This window comes from Cupressus sempervirens, chromosome 1, assembly GCF_028749045.1.
Source record: "Cupressus sempervirens isolate cs-2001-9-10 chromosome 1, ASM2874904v1, whole genome shotgun sequence".
Classification (NCBI taxonomy): Eukaryota; Viridiplantae; Streptophyta; class Pinopsida; order Cupressales; family Cupressaceae; genus Cupressus; species Cupressus sempervirens.
Genome location: NC_143118.1, coordinates 679,946,485 through 679,967,883, shown reverse-complemented (window position 1 = coordinate 679,967,883; position 21,399 = coordinate 679,946,485). Strand labels below are relative to the sequence as shown.

At 34.3% G+C, this 21,399-nt stretch overlaps 1 protein-coding gene across 1 annotated transcript; it reads right to left on the bottom strand.

Annotated features, from left to right (window-relative positions):
• Window positions 1-5,502: 5,502 nt before the first annotated feature.
• Window positions 5,503-7,202, bottom strand: LOC149579731 (scopoletin glucosyltransferase-like). The gene has a single exon (XM_089812205.1). The coding sequence runs from the start codon at window positions 7,091-7,093 to the stop codon at window positions 5,600-5,602; it is 1,494 nt and encodes a 497-aa protein (XP_089668331.1). The 5' UTR covers window positions 7,094-7,202; the 3' UTR covers window positions 5,503-5,599.
• Between the last annotated feature and the right edge of the window lie 14,197 nt (window positions 7,203-21,399).

Genomic DNA, 21,399 nt, shown 5'->3' with positions numbered 1-21,399 from the left:
TCACTACATTGTATTATAATTTATATGGAATTACATGTTCTTTTCTTAAGAAAAATAAAAAATTCATTCATATCAATTATTTAAACTCTCAAAATTCATTTTCATCATGCCCAAAAGAGGGCAAATTAACCCTGAGAGGTAGATATATTTAACTTCTTTAAAATCAAAATTCAATGTGCATATGTAATTGATTGTGAACCTAGCTTTTTTATTTTAAAAATAATTTGTATAATCAAATTTTATGCAATTTGTTATTATTTATCAATGGAGTTATTGCATACAAAGAATATAACTTTATCATTTAAATAGTAAATGTGTAATCAAATTGGAAATACTAATATACTATAAGAAAAAATTCTAAAATGAAGAATGGGAAATAATATATTTGCATCCATTTCTTTTGTACATCATTTCTATAGTTTGTGTGTGTGTGTGTGTACATATATACCTATATGTACGCGCACACACACACACACAACATGGAGGAAAAAAAGACAGAGAAAGAGGGGGCTGGTAAGGAAAGAGGGACAAATAGATAATGATTTAAATTTTAAAAAAAAAAAATCAATAAAATTGTGCAAGTTGGAAGAGATTTATCGCTTCATTGCTTCTCCATGAAACTATTGGTGTTGAATCTATCATTGTCCAATATTATTATAAACAACTCAGAAGAACCTTCTAAAAGCTTGAAATTCAATTTCTCATTCCATTCCAGATTGTTGCCTTCCTCTGCAACATGTTTACTATGTAAACCCTTAAAAATAGTATGTTCATGATGTCCATCACATTTTTTTTGTGATTCTTGGCATCAAAACTCAAACTTCCACCAAAATTTGTTAAGATTTATATTGAAAATAAAATATCACAGTTGTGACTTCACTTTGGCTAAATGGATTTGCCCTTTTCAAAATCATATAAATAATATTTAATATACTCATTAAATGTGACCTTAGACATGATTCTTACCATGAAAAACAAAAATTTCTACTGAAGCTTATTAAAAAAAGCATATTGAAAATAAGATCTTCAATCTATAACCTCACAAAGTTCACACCTTTAATCAACAGGATTTACCCTTTCTTAAGACATATTATTCATATAATATACTTACTAGATGCAATCTTTTTTCTAGTGCTTCTAAACATAAGGATCCATCTTATCTATAGATCAAAAAAATTGAGGTCTAGGTCATTAACCTCTTCGATAAGAAGAATTGAAATTACTTGCTCAAAAAAAATCTCATAATATTTGAAATTTGCAAGAAAATGGGTTCTCATATTATAGGGCCACAAACATGAAAATTAAAAGATGTTTAATGATTTTTTATACATAAATTAGTATCATGCAATGAGAAAAAAAAATATAGAAAATGTCAAGTAAACATGTATCCAAAATAGAGGCAAAGAATAGATTTTGCACACAAATTATTTTTTGAGTGTTGTGTGCAAGTGCAAAGTTTTTTTTTTTTTTTTTTTTTTTTTTCCCTGAATTTATCAGCCATAGTTCCTGAAAATCAGGAAATAAGAACCTATATTGAAAATAAATTAATATATCTACTTTGACTAAGAGCAAGGGTTAGCCAAAAACATGAATTTCTTGGCTAAAATCTTTAAAATTGAATTTTATAATCAATAAATAGATTAAATGAAAAAATTGTAAAATTGTAAGTAGGTCACCTGGAAGAATATAAGGAGGACAAGTTTTCATTTCTATTTTTCATGAGAATTTGACATAATAGGGTGCTTCAATATCACCTAACATAGTCTCCAGGGTTTCGATCATGTGTATTCATAGATGATGATATTCAAACATTGAATTAAAAAAAAAAACATAGTAATAAAAAAAATTATGCAAGAAATTATGACAAAACCTTAAATCAGTATTTTATTCTATGTTTAAACAAAAAAAATTTTGTATCCTAATAAAACCAATGAGAGATACCTGAAGAAAATGCAACAATAGGCACAAAGAAACCTCCACACCTATCAACCCATATACTCTCGTAGACATAATTGACATTGGCATTTATCAAATACTAAAATAAACACAACAATTTTTGTGTAGCACATATTAGCCACGTTTGTGCCATCCTTCTATTTGTGTAAGCATAGAGAGGCATGTGAAGCTCATGCATAATGTCACATGAAATCTCTAAAAAATACACATAAATGTGAAGAGTTATTTTTACTCTAATTTCTTTACTCGATAAATATAAATAGAATGACTACCGAAAAAAAAGATGATGCCTAATAGATCATAGAAATCAAATATAATAATTTTGTTTACTAACATTTTTTAAGCTGACCATAGTTTAAATAGGAAATTGTGAAATATATTTGATTTTCAAGAAACAAACTAAAATCTAAAAAGCCTATCTAAAACTATAATCTGGTGGCTAATGGCAAGAACTAATAAGAAAACACCTTTGACCATCTAAAACTATTAAGCATCTTACCCACAATCCTTATCACTATTATGAAAAGAGAACAATTTAGTCATTTCCCTTGTCCATTCCAACCTCTACAGAAACCGACAACAAAATCGGGACCTACCAAAGAAAAAACCATTTCGGTCGCATCAACAGAGTTTAAAGTAAGCGGGCAATCGTCAATCAAACACCCGACCTACATCACTGTCATCAGAATCGTCACGCATGACAAAAGAAGAGGAAAAGCCAAAATTGGTTATTTCACAGCAGCTCCCCAAAGTTTATCATGATCTTCCGTAGCAAAGCATCAATAATTTTGTAGAATACTCCGCTCTTACAAAATAATTTCATCTTTGCAGTTTGGTGTACACGAAGATGAGTGTGTTGGAGGCCTCATGTTGTGGCGGTGCCATATCCAGCACTTATTTCACAACGCCTGCTAATGTCTCTCTACTACAGGTACATCTCCATCAAACTGCGAACGACGACCTCGACATCCGTCTGGTTGCCCTTCCCACGCCTACCGTGGAAGGCTTACATGGACGAGAAAAGCTTTTTATGACAAAGATTGCACAAGTGACAATAATATTAGTTAGATTTTCAATATACTTTTTATTAAATATAAAAATTGGCATTCACTGTCCTGTTATTAATGTATACTTTAAATTAGTTAATTATTATACTTAGCTTGCATCAAATATAAATTATTAAACAAGCAGATTAAATCAATCAACAAAGAAGAAAAAATATAATGACACAATTATATATCATGGTTCGGCAAAACTTGCTTACGTCCACACTCTAGTAAGGAATTACTATTATTAATTAACTGATACATTACATGGGCTGCACATAACCATTATATAGAACTCTACGAATGCGAAGAGTCAAGAGGGAGAACGGACAGTTATGTGACTATTGGACTTCATATCCCAACATTAAATACACTGATTGATATTGAACCTTTGGTGTGGTTTATAAATATATTTTGGTGATTTTCATTGGATCTAAAAGTTTAGAAGAAGACATTCACCATGATACAAATAGCTTATGTGTAGTTTCAAAAGAATAATTCTTAGATCTTCATGTTTGAATTTTAACAATAACAACTTCTTTTTTTTTTTAATTGTTTTTATTGTTGCTTTCAAAATGGAAAAAGATAGTATCTAAATTTTAATTCTAAAATTTATAAATTGTTGCTATTTCTAGTTTGTGTTCAATTGCTTAGTATAAATCATGAAATCTAAAGATTGGTTTTTATTTGAAAGTTGGATACAACCTACTAGATTATTTTTTATTGCTTTATATAAATTTGATTATCTCCTATTTAATAGTTACATCTATTTAGGTAGAGAAGGTTAATCTGAATGAGTAAACTTACCAAATGCATTATCAATCACAATTGAAGAAAGTGATTAGAAGATTATAATTACTCTAAGAATCCCTTAAAAAATGTCACAAAATATTGTTGAATCTAATAAATAAATTTATGTGGCAAAGCTCTATAGTAATGAGTTATATTTTTTTTGAGAAATTAATAAATCTTAGATATATTCATAAGTTTAAATATATAACATTATATTTGTTAAGAATTGATTTATTTTCTCACACACACACACACACACACACACACACATATATATATGTTTAAAAAGTGCAAAATATAGATGTATTCATTATATTAAATAATTTGAATTATTGATAAATTTGAAGAAATAAATTAGCTACTCAAAATAAAATAGTTATTTTAAATCATTCATAATGTGGTCAATGAAAATAGTATGTGCACAATAATAAGGATTAAATCATTTGAAAAAAAGAGTTTACAATAATTGAATTTTGTGTACTAATCATACACAATTGTAAAATTTACATAATATTGCAACACAAGATATGTGAAGTCATGCAGGTTTTGTCATATGTAGAGTTACAAGTGTGATTTTCTTGTTGTTTCTTATTTCTTTAATGAAATGAGCTTTATTCAATTTAGTCATATTTATAAGTTTTATCGATAATTTATTTAGACAACTTTTGTAAGTGTGTAAAGAATAAATTTTATTTCATAGGATTTTTTTAGCTAAGAGTGTTTTTCCATGTATATATTGATATTGTATGCATGTGTATCTTATAGAACTCTTTTTTTTTTTTTAATGTTTATTTGTGATGGTTAGTAACCTAAGATGGTAATTTCTATTAATATAGATACAAGTGCAAGTTAATAAAAATAGGCTTGGACTAGCCCATCTTTGTGTGTTAGTTGATCATTAGAGAAATTCTCCTTATATTGTTCCCGTGAAGGACTTATTTAGTCAATGATGGCATTGACATGATAGAATGATCTCACATTTCCTAATTTAGCAATGATGACTATAGTGTTCATCCTTATCTCACTCTTCCTATTAACATTCAACTTCTCTAATATTCTACAACAAAGCATGTGAGATGACTAGATAGAGGAAACTTTCTTCACCTTCTTTTAGTGATTTCTCCTTCTAAGATTACAAGTCACTAATTTCGAAAATTTCAAATTTATTGAAAATCAAGTATACTCATCCACTTAAAAAAGTACAAACTTATTTAAAATCAAAATTTTAATGATACATTAATTACATAATTTAATAAATATAATCTAAATTTATAAAAGTATATAATTATCACTTACATTTATCATTATTCATTTAATTTTTTTATTATATAAACTTTGAAATGTGATTATTTCCACTTCTCTAAAATTATTAAGTATGAAGTAAAAGAAAATTGGAATGAAAATGAATAAATAACAATAGGAAAGGATTCCATCCTCACCTCACCTCGCCTCAGCTCGAAAATGCGAGCAACTTCTTTTTCTAGGTATTTAATTACGAAGAGCTAACCCCAACAAACAAAAAGGATCATCTGTGTCCCACTGTTTTTAAGTGGAGTCGAACCACATCTCGCTTATACTAGTTGCTCTTTCACGGCGACATAGCTGTGTTATGGGCACTTCATGCAACGTGAAATGTACGAAATTTAAAAGTTTCGCACATATGCTTTTCCTAGAGTTTAAAAACACATGGTAGATATTTCATAAAGAGTTTCAGTGCAAATTAGGAATCAAGTGATACGTTACCATGAAATACGGTTACTAAAAGGAAGTTGATTGAATCAATGACGTAACTTCTGAATACTACATCAGATGCTTACATCATATCCATCCTCAGCCTTACAATCCATGAGCTTATGCATCTCATTCGCAAAAGTTTCTAAATTCAGGGTCGAAGATCCTCCTCCTCCGACAGATTGTTTCGCCATTCTCTGAAATTTGACAGCACGATTTCTCATCTCTTTACCTTCGTCGCTACCGAGGACAAGTCTTACACATTTCTCCACCTTCTCTTCACAAGGAATCGTGTCCCTCTCTTCGCAAAACTGGACGCCAATGCCGAGTTCGTCAGTGACCAGCATAGAGTTGAAATGCTGCTCTCCGAACATCGGCCATGTGACCATCGGTACGCCCATCAAAATGCTTTCCAGAGTCGAATTCCACCCGCAGTGGCTCATGAACGCACCCACAGATGGGTGGGACAAAATGACAAGCTGCGGTGCCCATCCCCATATGACCAACCCCTTAACTCTCTCCATGAATCCCTCTGGAAGGTAGGAGGCGCATAATTCTTCTCTGCTCAATTCTGTAGATAAAGTAATCTCTGGGGAAACCTTAATGGACCAAACGAAAGACGTTTGGCTGCCTTCAAGACCCCTGGCCAGAGCCCTTGTTTGCTCTGGCGAAAGAAAAGCCTGGCTTCCAAAGGAAACATAGAAAACGGAATTGGGGCTCTGAGAATCAAGCCATTGCGTCAACTTTTGCTCGCTGATGTCCGATATTTTCCCTCTCGTATTAGCAACGCAGCCCAAAGGAACCACGGGACCGACAGGCAAAACGGGCTTCCCGTTTAGAACATTTCTCAAGTGCTGCAGATAACGAGGCTCGACATCCTCGAACGTGTTGACGAGCATTCCCCAGCAATCTCCAATCGACTGCATCTTCACCTTTAAAAACTTTAAGATTAGACCCTCTTGATCTGGCTCAAGAAATCTCTGAGGCATCTGTTTCTTGGTAAATTTCACTGGAGATGACAAGATATCATCGATTATAACACAATCGTCCTCCTTGCGCAGCGTACCATCAGTGGTTATGGTGCGGAAGATGGCGTGGAATACCGAGGTTCCAAAAGCCCCACACGGAGCAAAAATGACTCTAATTGTTCCAAATCTTTTTGCGGACTGAACAGTCCATTCGACGAATAAGTCACTGATTATACAAACCGGTCGACGATTGCTCTGCTCTTCGACCCATTGTTCGAATGGCTCACGAAGCCCCTCGACGAGTGAATGAACGGAGAGAGAAGATGCACGTGGCATAAGATCCATACTTTCGCATCCCTCGGGCAGACCTTCAATGGCGTCGAGAGGACTTAGGCCGACCAGATGAATGTCGAGATGAGCAGAGAGCTGGTGGGATTCGTCCACGAGACCTCGTAGACGGTGCTCTATTGTGCGGGTGGTGACAAAGCTGACGGTGAGAGAGTGTGAAGCGAGCATTTTCGCTAAGTCTAGAGATGGGATGCAATGACCCATTGCAGGAAAAGTCACGATTACGACGTGGGGCTTTTGCAGGGTATTCATGGCTGTGGTGAGCTTCCTTGTGCCTGGTATTCTACACAGGAGTTTTCAAATATATATTGTTGATAAGGTGTAGAATCCCAGCCTTACGAGTCATGTTAAATGACTAAGATAATAGTGAACCCCAGGTAATACAATACTTAGATAAAGATAATAGTGAAAGCTCGGTAATACTGAGTGTCGGTTTGAAGTGCCGTGTGAGAAGAGAATACCGTGGAAACATCCAAAAAAGTGAATAGTATTGAGGGTCGACAATGCACGAGGAACGTCCAAATAAGGGCATGTTCATCGCTAAGATTTTCTTTTTAAAAAGGCAAAATAGTATGCGAAAGGCAAACTTGTTTTGCCCTACCCATGTTTTAGAAGTACATAGCTTCCTAGAAAAGGGAAGGTTCACTCGTATACAATCTTTACAAATTACAATGTAAATCAAATTTCAAACTTAATAAATTCATTGTAATGTTGTGCTTGTCAATTATCCTATCACTGTCGAGCATGAGGGCAAAATATATTATATTATATGATACTTGTAGGCATCAGCACAGTCATCTATGATGCTAAAAGTAACATGTAGATGGAAAGAAAAGAGAAAAAACATGCCCATCATGCCTAGAATTCGATGGTCACCCCTATCTGTCAAATGATTTTTGAATGACAGATAGAAAAATTGATTGTCAATTTTTTGGTTTAAAAAGAGTTTAACAAATCTTTATAAATTTAAATATTTAATAAATTAGAAAATAATACATATAAATTAGCAACTTATAAAAAGTCTTTATGAACCTATTGTTTTAAAATGGTAATATTTAAAACATCTCAAATAAAATAAGCAAGTTTCGAATTTTATAACTTCAAATCAATATAACTAGCACTTGCACCTTTGAAGGGTGCAAGGGTTATGCCAATAGTGACATATTTATTTATTAATGTTGTGTGGATGTAAAATAGCTACATTTTATTTCTCAAATTGATTGAAGCTAGATTTATAATCATATAATTTGAACTTTCCCCTCTGCTTTAGATTTGTCGCTTCTATCTATATATTCAATGCTCACATTTCTCACTTCCTAGAAGAATGAGCTTAATTTATATTAATTTGATGTCTCTTATTTTGATTTAAAACTATTATTTTATTTTATTTGGAGTATCATTCACCATAGAGTTAATATCTTTAATATCTATTTTCAGAGTGTAGATGAGGTAGAAGATACGGCAATTTTCAGACTACTCCATCTGTGCTTGTTGGTTGTCATAGTTTGATAGTGTTACTTTATTTTCCCTGGCCCCATCCCCAAATTGATGGCAGCTTTCTTATTTCCCTGTGCAAGATCATCTAAACGAACTGGTCATGATCTTCCATGGAGTGAAGCCTATCATCTTAAATATATAACAAAAAATATATAAATGATTACATAATAATATTGTAAATTATTAAAACTATTTTTTTGAAAAATGTATTTTATTTTAACAAAATCTTAAATGATTATAAATAAATCACTTTATGTATATTATTAAGTAAAATCTTGAGTGTCTTATAATAAATATTGATGGTTTAATGATAAATTTATATCATATTGACGACATTCTACAAATTTAGTCTATCAACTCATATGGTCTAAAAAAAATTCAATCTATCATATACAGTCCAAAAGTGCTAAAATGACCAACACAACCATTAAATTCTAGGCTTGATGTCCATACATACAGTGCAAATCATATATGTTGGGATAGCTTGGAGGGCCCACTTCAACCTATCATCTTCCCATTTGTTAATCTTGTTTATTTGACTTGCAAATTATTATTACAATTGTGGAGAATCAAATCGTTATAACAAGTATGTGAAAGTGGTGTTGTGTTAATGTTTTCAAAATTATTTCTCCTGCTTTCATTTTTTAAAATTGTTTGTTCTGCTTGGAAAAATTGAGGAGTGCATTTTTCTTAATATAGATTTGATTTCTATTTAGAATGATAAAATATTTCATAAAATGTTATTATTATATTATTTTTATCAAATTTATTTGTTTGGATTTGTTATATATATTTTCTATTAAAAAATATTTTAAGAATTTTTTTTTAATTCAAAAGAATAACATAACTTGTGTCTTTTAATTTTTTTAAGGTATATTACATTAATATCTTTTAAATAAAGATGTAAATATGGTAGGAATTATGATCTAATAATTTAAAAGAAAGCAAGCAATTTTAGAAATACTGATATAATAATATAAAAGACATTGAATAGATAGTCTATTTTGTAAATTTTTATGATATATAAGTTAAACTAATATATTTTTCATTTAAAATTTTCAATTAATTATCTTTAAAAATATTATAGAACTTTAATAAAACTATTGATAAAATGACTTAATGAAGTACTATCTAATAATATGTCATTATATCATACATAGAATATCTAAAAGTTAGACATATAATATTTAAAAACTAAACAACTAAATTTTTTTTTTTATCCATTAATATATTTTTTATATAAAATATTAAAAGTTTAACATTTAAAAAATAAAGAATTTTAGAATATCAAATCTAAGAAAATATAATTTTAAAAAAGTTTAATTATTTTTTTGATCTGTTAATGAGTTTAATAAAAAAGATTGATTCGTTGTTAAAGATCCTAAAATTCTAAATAGGAAAAGTTAATATTGTTAAAGAATTATGTGTTGAGTTCAAAACAAGTGCATTCAACTTTATATTTCTGAAAACTAAATAATATCTCAAACTTAATATGAATAATATAATAAATTAAATATATGAGAATATTGAGAATATAAATAAATACATTTTTTTAAAATAGTATAATTCCACATTGAATAATATTTATTTCAATCAATATATGCTACAAAAATTGTCTTCAGTTATATAGCCATTAGAAATGTTCTATAATATTTAAAATTTTGTTAAAACTATAATTTGAGAAAAAAGTAAGATGGTTTAGAAAATTATTCCTTTACTCTTAAAATATATAATTATAAATTTTGACACAAGGAAAAATGTTCATTTACTAAACCACACTCTATATTTTTCCTAAAAAGTAGGAATGTTTGTTCATATATATACAATTGAGTGGGGGATGCTAGGTAAGAAGAAGAGTAAAAATGACCTAAAAGATTGAATGAAGCATCTAGTCATATATCAAACACGACAAATCAACATAACATTAAAATGAGTTAGAGATTGAAAAGAATATAATTAAAATTAGGTTTAAGTATATAATTAGAATTAGGATTATTATTTAAATAAATTTCATATTATTATTCAATTAGAAATATGATTAGGTTTTACTTATGATTATAATTTATGAATTAATTTCACACAATGTTTTCATATTTCATTATACTAATTTGTTGTATATTAGTAAGCTATTTGAGTTTATATTTATTTTAGTCTTATGCGAGAGCTGTGATTTTATTCCCTAAGTATTTTTCCTATTGAAGGTATTTTAATCATTTTTTTTGTGTTGTATTAATATTGATAGTTGTTATTGGCATTAAATCTTAACACTAGTTCTCACACTATATCTTAACACTAATTCTTGCAAGTTAAATCTTAATACTATTCAAATTGACAATATTATAATACTAACTCAATTCTTTCTTTAATTCTCACATTAACTTTGATTGAACCCTCACCCTAACCAAGGATTATCTTAAAATAGTACCTTTATTTATAACATCACATTATCCCTAACCGTAATCCTAACCTTGAACCCTAATTCTAACCCTACTCCAACTCCTAACAATATAAATTTTATCCTAACGCTTATCCTAAAAGCTAACCTAAACCTTAAACCCTAAGCCTAACAACAATATGAATCCCAAACAAAATCATAACCCAAACCCAAAACTAAGTCTAACCATCACATAAATATTTAAAAAATCTCATATCCCTAACCCTAACCCCTAACCTTGATAAAAACCGCAATCCTAACTATAATAAATATCATAGACCATAGTCCATAATCATCACCCATTTTATTAGCCATCCTATAAACCTAACCCAAATTTCAATACTAGCTATAATCCTAGTCATGAACCCTAAATGATAATCCTAACGAGAACCTTAAGCTTTAACCCTTACAAAATCATAACTCTAAACATAATAGATAAAAATGATGTAAATCCTTACTCTCACAATAACCCTAATCCTAAACCCTAAATGCTAATCTTAAATGATAATCCTAATCATAATATTAATTATAATACGAAGTTGTATCCTACTATAAAGGTACTAGAACCCTAAACCCTAACCCTAACCCTAACATGGTGTTAAACACTAACCCTAATCCTAACCCTAAATGTTAACCCTAACCATATTCCTAATACAATATAACTTTATAATAACTTATTCAATATATTTCATGTCGTGACACAACTACTACTATCTTATAAAATATTGATAATATATATAAATGTGTAGTCGAAAAATCATTACCAATAGTAGACTCCCACTTACCCCAAAAAACTTTTGTGAGACTAAATGTAATCATCACAAAACCAAGTAGGTGTATGTCTATGCTAATGTTGTTGTACTAACTACCAACATTCCCCTTCGGGATCCATGACATGGCTTAACTGATGTCATATGTTCTATAATTCTAGTGCTTGTATCTAGCATTAACAAGTTGAACTTTTGGTGCAACGATAAACCTAGCTTATAACAAGTGGTATCGGGCACCAATCCTCTTTGAGAAAGAAAATTTAATAGCTTGAGGAGATACATGGCTTATAGGAATGAAAGTCCAAACTTTGATGGTAAAAACCATAATATTTGAAAGGATAAGATGTGAAGACACTTGATCTGCATGAGAATTGACTACTACTTGATTACAAAGATAGAAGTTGAGGTTAAGAAATAAATAGATCTAGATATTTATGCACATATAAAGAAAAGAAGATTTCTTGATGTAACATAACTACAAGGGAAGCTCCAATCAACACAATTTCATAAGTTGAATTAATTGAGGTAAAAGGTCATGATATCACATATGATATTTGGACTAGGTTATAAAGACAATCTGAAGGTGATGATAATACAAAGAAAGAGAAGTTTCAAAATTGAAATTCTATGTTAGAGAATGCAAGAAGATGAAACTATTAGGTCATATGTGTAGAGAATTACTAAGACTATCATAGGTATCAATTTTTTTGGAGGAACTTGTATATGAGCAATGTTAGTATGCTAATAGAAACCAAATTTAAATAAAGCTTCTACAAACTAAAAAAAATTCATAAACTTCAAGATAGACTAAGATGAGCTCTCAATTGAGAATATGAGCCATTAATGGGCTCTCTCAATGAGAAGCTCTCTTTTTTATTAGCTTTGTCTAAATAGATAGGATGTATGCTCAAGCTTATGCTTCAAAAAGGGCTTCAAATGGAGTTGGAATTTGGGTGTGAGTGTATGGTTTTGATGTAAAATGGCTTCTTTAAATGGCATTATGACTTTACTTCATGGATTGTGTTGTTTTGCAGAGGGGAAGGATCCAATTTATAGGTAGGAGGCTTGAGGGATTGAGGGCTAAGATGCAAGGATGGGAAAAAGCTCATGGAGGGCTCAGATTGCATGAGAGGAGAGCACATGGATTGTGCTTCCTTACATCCAATCAGGGAGTGACACATGTCATAGGGTGAGAGGATGGAGGAAAGGGGAAGGATGAGTCAACAAAGGAGGCTCAAGGGATAAAATCTTCATAAAGACCCTCATAATGGCTTGTAAGAGCAATAAAAGGGCTTTGGAAGAGTCATTTATGGCCTAGTGGGCTTCATAAAGTTTTATGGTTGAGATATTTTGAGGGAGATGAGAGAAATTTTGACTTGGGCTTGATTAGGAAGGTTTTAAGCTTTCTTAGGATTGTGCAAATAATTAGAGGATGGATTGGGATGGTTTAAGATTAGTTTAGGGATAGGCAAATGGATGGAATTTAATGAGGGTGGGTGATGGAGGAGATATTCGTTAACTTTGGCTTGGGTTAGTAAGTCTTAACCCATTTTTAGGGAATGTGACAAGGTTAGGAGGGGATTAGGATTAGGTTTAAAGACATCTTCTAGAAGAGTCTAGACTTTGGATGAGGATAAAGACTTTATTTTCTAAAGGTTTTTAGGTGTCTACATTTTGCCCCTCTTTGATGTGATGCTGAAAGTGGCATGGCATCAAAGGTAAGAAAATAAGATGCCCAAGGCTAGACCAGAAGAGGAGAGAATGGACTGTGAGATGCCCCCTCAAGAAGGCGGCGGGGAGAGAAAGCGAGGCTCGATGGCTTCTTGAAAAGTACAAGAATCTCAAATGAGCAAGGAAACTCAGATTGGCAAAGAGAAGGGGCTGAATTAGCTCAAACTCTCACTATGGGAGAATGATAAAGGAGAATCAGATGCACAAGAGGAAGCAAGCTTAAGACTTTAGGGAAAGTGGAGGATGAAGGAGCAGAGCGCTATAAAAAGGAATCTAGGATAGGGAGATGGATGAGGGGATTATAAAGCTGAAGCAATAGGATTTCAAAGAGTCAGATTGGCGGAAGATGGGTTTCGGAGATCCCTAGAACTAGGATTGTGGATCTCGAAAGATGAGGCTTGGTGGATTGATTTGGATTGGTGGATCCCTAAGACTAGGATTGTGGATCCCTAAAGCTAAAGGTGAGGAGTGATTCAAAGAGGTACTAATGCATAAGCTAGGGTAGGAGAGAAGGATGTTGGATATGGATGGGGGATAATGGAGATGAAGGAAAACCATTGAAGCTTTTTGAGCAGGGGGATACTTCAAAGAGAAGTACCACCATGTAGTTGAGCACTAGATTTGCTATAGGACTGTTGGTTAATTGCCAAGGTTACCAAGAATATCAAGGCCTTTTCACCAACTGTCCAGAGGAATAACGAACTGACTCAAAACAAACACGCAAGGATTGCCCCAGCATCACACATGAATCCCAGAGGAAGCAGTGTGGAAATGACACTAGGTAACCCACAAGCAGAAAAGAAAACAAGAAAAAGACATGATCAAGACCTTACACTCTGATTGCCCCATTCGTAGTATACCATGATATGGAAGATTGTGGAAACCTTGAGGAGGGAACAAGGAGATTACCTGGAAAAGATATTTCAAGACCCAACAGGGAAGAGTCCAAATCAAATGAAAGCAAAAATCCAAAAGAGAACCGTTTGCAAACGAGATGGTTAGGACGAGTTACTAATGGACCAAGATCAAACATGAGGAAAGCTATATCCTGCAAGGACCTATCGAAGAGCACCTAAGCTAGTGGATTTGGATGAGTGATGCGTCTGGAAAGCTGAACTAAGAAAGATAACACTTTGGTGACAGGAAATCTAGCTAAAGGATGCATTGGGATAGCTAACCAAGGGTTGTGCGATGTGTGCAATATGTTGATCAAGGAGGAACTGACATGAAAGCTAGATGATACAATGGTACTAAGCTAAAGAGGATGTACAAGGTGATGGACCAAGATATTTACAAGTGGGCTAATCAAGATATGGTACAAGCTAATGGACCAATGATTGGTATGAAGCTAAGGATGAGGTGATAACGAAAGATATGGATTTGGCAGGATGCATCCAAGGATGAGATGGCTAGATAGGATGGTAGATAGCTAGGATTATGATGGATATAAAGAGATGACATTGGGTTTGCATGAGGATAGCCTAGAGCTAGATACCAATGACAAGGGAGGATGGACAAGACAAGATCTCCAAGGAATATAGTGCCCCCAATCAGAAGATAACATGCGGAAGGAGGTCTTATGATGGATGTGATAGGATTGAAGCTAGGATGGAAAAAGCTGAAGGGGCTAGGGAGATGGATGATAGCTGGGATGGTTGGTTGAAGCTGCAGGAGATAAGTGGATGGTGTGAGATGGAATATGGAGGGTGGAGGGTAGGTGGATAGATTGGAAGATGGATTTGGATGTCAAGAGATGACCAAAAGCATGAGGGTGATAAGCTAAGTTGGGGATGGCAGGATTACGCATGATGCTTGTTTGCCAAGTTTTCATCATGGTACTTGTCCAAGGCTCTTGAATTGCCAAGTTTTCACCAATGGATGCTTTATTTTTATTTTTTTTTGACTTTTTGACTTTGGACTTAGCTGGAATGATTTTGGCTTTCTTCAGCTATTTTGGCTTTTTTGGGATTTTTCATTAGCTATTGGAATGTTCAATTTTGTTGCTAGCTGTTGGTACACCAGATGTGTGATTTATGTAATAGATTGGATTAGATGGGATTGATGGTAGGAGATGGAGGGATGAAAAGGTTGGAAAGGAGCATGAGATGGGGATGCTTGCAAGAGCAACATTGGCACATGTTGGGACGGGTGTGAAAAGAGCATATGGGGGATAGATGGTAGATGCGGGCGTGATGGAGGATTTGTGGAAGCGTGCTTGGGGATATAGGCACCCAAGATGGAGTTAGGAGATGGGGGACATGAGTCATTGGATGGGGGATTAGCAATGGTGGATGCCATTATGCATTGGGTTTCAACTTTTTTCTTTGGGATCCACATGGTTTTGGATTTTCTTTTCATAGGCGTTTGCATTATTTTGCATTCTTTGATTGAATTTTTCCTTTTTGGAGTATGTGTTTTAGAATAGACATATGATTGCCTAGGATGTGGATTTTTAGCTTTATGCATTTTGAAGTTGGCATTTACATTTCTGTGGTGAGCTTTGGGAAGATGGTTAGGAGAAGCTTTGTGAGATGGAGAGGATATGGGAGAGCGTGTAGGGGGATGATGATGGATGATGTGCCTCGATATGTGCCTTTGCTGATCTTGCATAGGAATGGAGGGAATAGGATTTGAATGATGGCTGATAGGAGGATGGAGGATGGTAGATTTTGGGACATAGGGACCCAAAATGGATTTAGCGGATGAAGGGGGGATATGGTAGGTTGTTTTAGGTTGCAAAGATGGTGGAGGGGGGATGACATAAGATTTCTTGAAGGAGTGATGGGAGGATGGCATGGGGGGTTTGGAGATAGGCTTGGTTTGGGGGTGTGGTGTACCAACACCTTTAGATGGTGAGCCTTTTGATACATATCCAAGACCATGAAATCCTAGTTTTTTTGTGCAATAATAGGCTTTTCGATTCCTTTCTCTTGTGGTACTAAACCTTGACCTTGATAATGCCATCAATTGAGCATTTGAACTAGCTAAGGATACTTTTTGCTTGCAGAAAATGGTGGAAGTGCTTTATCAGATGTACTGCAATAGGGAGATACTATTCTTAATTCTTTTGCTAAGAGGAGGCCACTATGGATGAATGTAAGTGAACCAAGAGGGTATATTATAGATGGTGAAATAGCTTGGATAGGTGGTAAGATGGAAGCATGGAGTGGAGGAGATGGTAGGATAGGATCTTGGTTTAGTTGATGGGATGAAAAGATATCCTGCAGTAGAGAAGGTATGGCTTGAGGTTTTGGAGATGGAGGGGATAGTGACTGCACCATGGATGGAAGACATGGGACGATGATATCTTCATTTATGCTTTGGGGGATGTCAACATGCTTTTGGGTAAGATCTTGATAGGATTTTTTTGGAGTAGATGGTGCGATAGGAGGTGAAGGGATGGACTCTTCAAAGGCAATGGATGGATAGATGGGAGATTCAGTAGTGGAGATGGGTGAGTAGAAGATGGATGCATAAGGTTCATCATGGGAGATTGGGAAATGCTTGGAGGTGATGTGGATAGGATTTGGATGGTTTTGATAGATGGTGGGATTTTGATGCTTGCGGGAAGTGGAAGGATTTTAAGAAATTTGATGGATGGTATGGGGATGATAGCTATTGGAGATGGAGGTGATATTATAGATGGGGAAGCTTCATTACGGACTACTTCACATGGTTGGATTAGATGACATGGCTTATCGACTGTTGGAGGTGACTTTTCCTGTATTTTCTTTGGGAGATTCCTTGGAGACTTGTGTGTTGGAGGTGGAGGTGAATTGACAAGAATAGCTAGTGTGATGGGGGTGGGAGATTGGAGGCTCGGTTGATTGGGTGATGGAGGAGAAGCTGGGATATCAGATGGCATGACTAGATAGTTTGGAATAACTCTTCGATTTTGGGGGATGTTTGGTGGAATGTTTCTAAGGCTCTCAAGATACCCTTCATAGTCAACCAGATTTTCATCATCATTGGAATAGGAGGTGGCAAGAGCAAGGACAATACAACCAAACACATCATGATAGGATTGGTACTTCATGCTTTGACGATGAGTTTGATGGGGATGGGGTCTTGCATATGGATGAACACGGAAGCTCATGGTCGGATTTGGCTTAAGCTCAAATTTTGGATTGGCTAATGAAGGATTTCCTAGGGAGAATCAAAGCTATATGATAGACCTAAGGAGGATTGGCTGGAGATTTTTGGCTTTCCTGTGGATGGAAGACTTCAAGGGCATGCTGTCAAAAAGTGAGAGTTTTGCTTTCCTATGCGCTGGATTGGTGGAGATTGTGTCAACTTAAGGATAGACTAATGATCCTATGGGCATGACACGAGATTGACCACCTATGGATCCCAACCTGTAGCTCAAGGTGATGAGGGATAACAAGTGACAAAGCTAGATTACCCCAGACAAAGCTCTGTCAAAGGGATAACCTTAGTGAGGCTGGTGGATTGGTCGGATTGATTGGATAGAAAATTCTAGCAGAATGACAACAACTCTCTAAAGGCTTGGGTGTGATTTTAGATTGGGTTGCTAGCTGGCTGGGGGGATGATTTGGATGGACTTTGGCTTTGGGATTGTTCTAAAGCAAGGAACTAGATAGATTCGGTTGTAGCGGGGGAGCTAGGATGATTTTCTAATGAGGCAGTGACTACGCTAAGTATGCCTTGAGCTAGGAGATTTTTGCTTTTTTGGGATTTTGACCAAAGTTGGCAAACATTCATTCAAAAGCTATGAACAAACAAGCAGACAAAATTTTGGATCAAGCACGTCAAACACACCAACATCCTAGGAAGCTTTCTACAAGGATGAAACTTGTTATAGCTAGGGAGTCCTCGATATATGTAAGGTACGTGAGGCCCAAATCCCTAGATGAAACCAAAAAGATGTCACACAGCTGAGAGGAGCGGTAACCCACTTCTCCTCTTTCACTTCTCAAGGGTATAAAGTTCCTTGAGGCTTAGCCCAAGTGACAAAATCTTGATTCCAAGAGAGGTGTCTTTGGATTCACCTCCCGATTTTTATACTCTGCCAGAACGCTTGAGTTGAGGTCATCCAAGGGGTGATGAAATCCCCAAGCAGGCCTCCTAAAAAGAAACAAAGTTTTGGATCCTAATCTTATGCACCCAAGATGGCCTCGAAAACACGACAAGGGGAGAGAAGACTTGGATGACCTTGGGCTAAAAAAAAATGCTTGTTCTTTTACCTACTGACTCTTATGTGTGCTAATCTAGACTTTGCAAGCACTCATGTTTAAGAGACAATGTTCAATTCCAACTTGAAGCACCAACAAAAGTAAATCGATCGAAGAATGCAAACAAGAAGAAGAGTTAGGGTCAACAAAAGCAAACTCGCGCACCCGGAGGTCCTCCACGTCAAGTATCGATTAATTTCCTTTAAAGCATTCAAGAGTTGGTGTGATTTTGTTTTAAGCCCAAAGCAAAGATGTGTGAGACTCGATTTGTCAAGCGTGCGCCCGGAGGCCCTCCACGTCAATAGTTGTTCAATTTTAGTACCCAAACTTGAAGTGTGATCGATTTAATCTAGAGTTTTGGTCATTTAAAATTTTTGATAAAGTTAAAGCAAACGTTCAAAGACCAAGTGAGTGAGTTAGATTGTGGAACATTTAACACCTTTTTCAAGTAGACCCATCCCCATAAATGGCGCTGAGATTGCAACCAATGGTTGAATTGATGGGTTATTAGAAAAGAGGTGAGTCCAAGGAACTACTCAAATTGATTCTTGCAAATTTGTATTTAACTTAACAAAGTTTCTTAAATGTCCAAAAATCAAACTTTACCTAAATTGCATGTGGAAAAGAGATTTGTTTTATTCAATTTTAGAAGCTCCAAATGAAGTGTTTGATATTGCAATGGTTAATTGATCCTTGGCATTCAAGATTGGATTTGTTTTTTTAATCATGCATTCAAGGAAAATTTGATTTTAATCCATGGCATTCAAGAGTGTGTTTAGCAACATGCATTCAAAGACAAGTGATTAAACATTCAAGTTTTTTACCTTTGAGCATTCAAGATTGAGATTTTGTGTGTTGTTTTAAGAACTTTGAAGTGCATTTGTTGTAACCTTAGATCATTCAAGATTGTTTTGAACTCAAAAGTGAAAATGACTCTTTGGACTTTGGTTTTCATTCAAGATTTTGTGTTCTAGTTTGCATATTTTAAGCCCAAAAATGATATTCCTAGATTTTTTTGATGCATGAAAAACCTAAAAAACATTCAAGATTTTGCAACAAGACATTTGTTTGGAACAAATAACAAAGCTTTTAGGACAATTTTTGGCAACCATTTAGGATTCTTAGTTTTCATGAGATTTTTAAAAGAACTTTAAAATATTTGCAAATGAGGTTCATTTTATCCTTGATTGATGCTTTGAGTTTGACTTAGATTTTAGTGTGCACTTAGTGTTGATTTTGAACCTTTTGAAATGGAAACTTGAAGTTCTTTTTAAATTCCCAAAAATGAAGTGTTTCTAACTTTGCATGAATGCATCTAAAACCTTGATGTTGCAAGGATGCAAATGATTGGATTGGTTTAGTTTCACTTGTTAAAATGCTTCTTCTTTTTTTTTGCAAATTTTTAGTTTTTAATGGATTTAAGTATGATTTAGGGGTTCATTTTAAGCACTAAAAAGAAGTGTGTATGATTTTGCTTCCTTTAAAAAAAATGGCCAAGATCTCCCACAAGAAGAAGAAGAAGTAGATGGAATAAGAAGAATATAGACAAGAAGAGGAAGAAGAATTCCAAGTGCTTTGTCCACCTATAAGCTTGAAAAATCTACAAACACTATGAGATTGACTATGAGTTCCTTTGTCTTCTTCATGCTCATGTGGACCTACAAAACCAATTTATACAATCCTACCAATCACAAAAACAAGCAAAATTAACCAAAATTAGCGAATGACATACAAAACTTGACTAAAAAAGCTAATGAAGATGACCCATGCGGGGTCCCACCAGGCGTGCCAAAATGTATATGAGCAATGTTAGTATGCTAATAGAAACCAAATTTAAATAAAGCTTCTACAAACTAAACAAAATTCATAAACTTCAAGATAGACTAAGATGAGCTCTCAATTGAGAATATGAGCCATTAATGGGCTTTCTCAATGAGAAGCTCTCTTGTTGAGTAGCTTTGTCTAAATACATAGGATGTATGCTCAAGCTTATGCTTCAAAAAGGGCTTCAAATGGAGTTGGAATTTGGGTGTGAGTGTATGGTTTTGATGTAAAATGGCTTCTTAAAATGGCATTATGACTTTACTTCATGGATTGTGTTGTTTTGCAAAGGGGAAGGATCCAATTTATAGGCAAGAGGCTTGAGGGATTGAGGGCAAAGATGCAAGGATGGGAAAAAGCTCATGGAGGGCTCAGATTGCATGAGAGGAGAGCACATGGATTGTGCTTCCTTACAGCCAATCAGGGAGTGACACATGTCACAGGGTGAGAGGATGGAGGAAAGGGGAAGGATGAGTCAACAAAGGAGGCTCAAGGGATAAAATCTTCATAAAGACCCTCATAATGGCTTGTAAGAGCAATAAAAGGGCTTTGGAAGGGTCATTTATGGCCTAGTGGGCTTCATAAAGTTTTATGGTTGAGATATTTTGAGGGAGATGAGAGCAGTTTCGACTTGGGCTTGATTAGGAAGGTTTTAAGCTTGCTTAGGATTGTGCAAATGATTAGAGGATGGATTAGGATGGTTTAGGATTAGCTTAGGGATAGGCAAGTGGATGGCATTTAATGAGGATGGGTGAAGGAGGAGATATTTGTTAACTTTGGCTTGGGTTAGTAAGTCTTAACCCATTTTTAGGGAATGTGACAAGGTTAGGAGGGGATTAGGATTAGGTTTAAAGACATCTTCTAGAAGAGTCTAGACTTTGGATGAGGATAAATACTTTATTTTCTAAAGGTTTTTAGGTGTCTACAGAACTATATTAGAGATGAAGTATGTTAAAAGATTATGAGATAATCATAAATCCTAAATTCTAATCATAAACCTAACCTTCAATCCTAAACCAAATACTAAACCCAAACCTAACATAATCCTAATCCTAAACAAGACCATAGCCCAAACATTAAAAATTAATTATAATAATAATCGTAAATCATAAT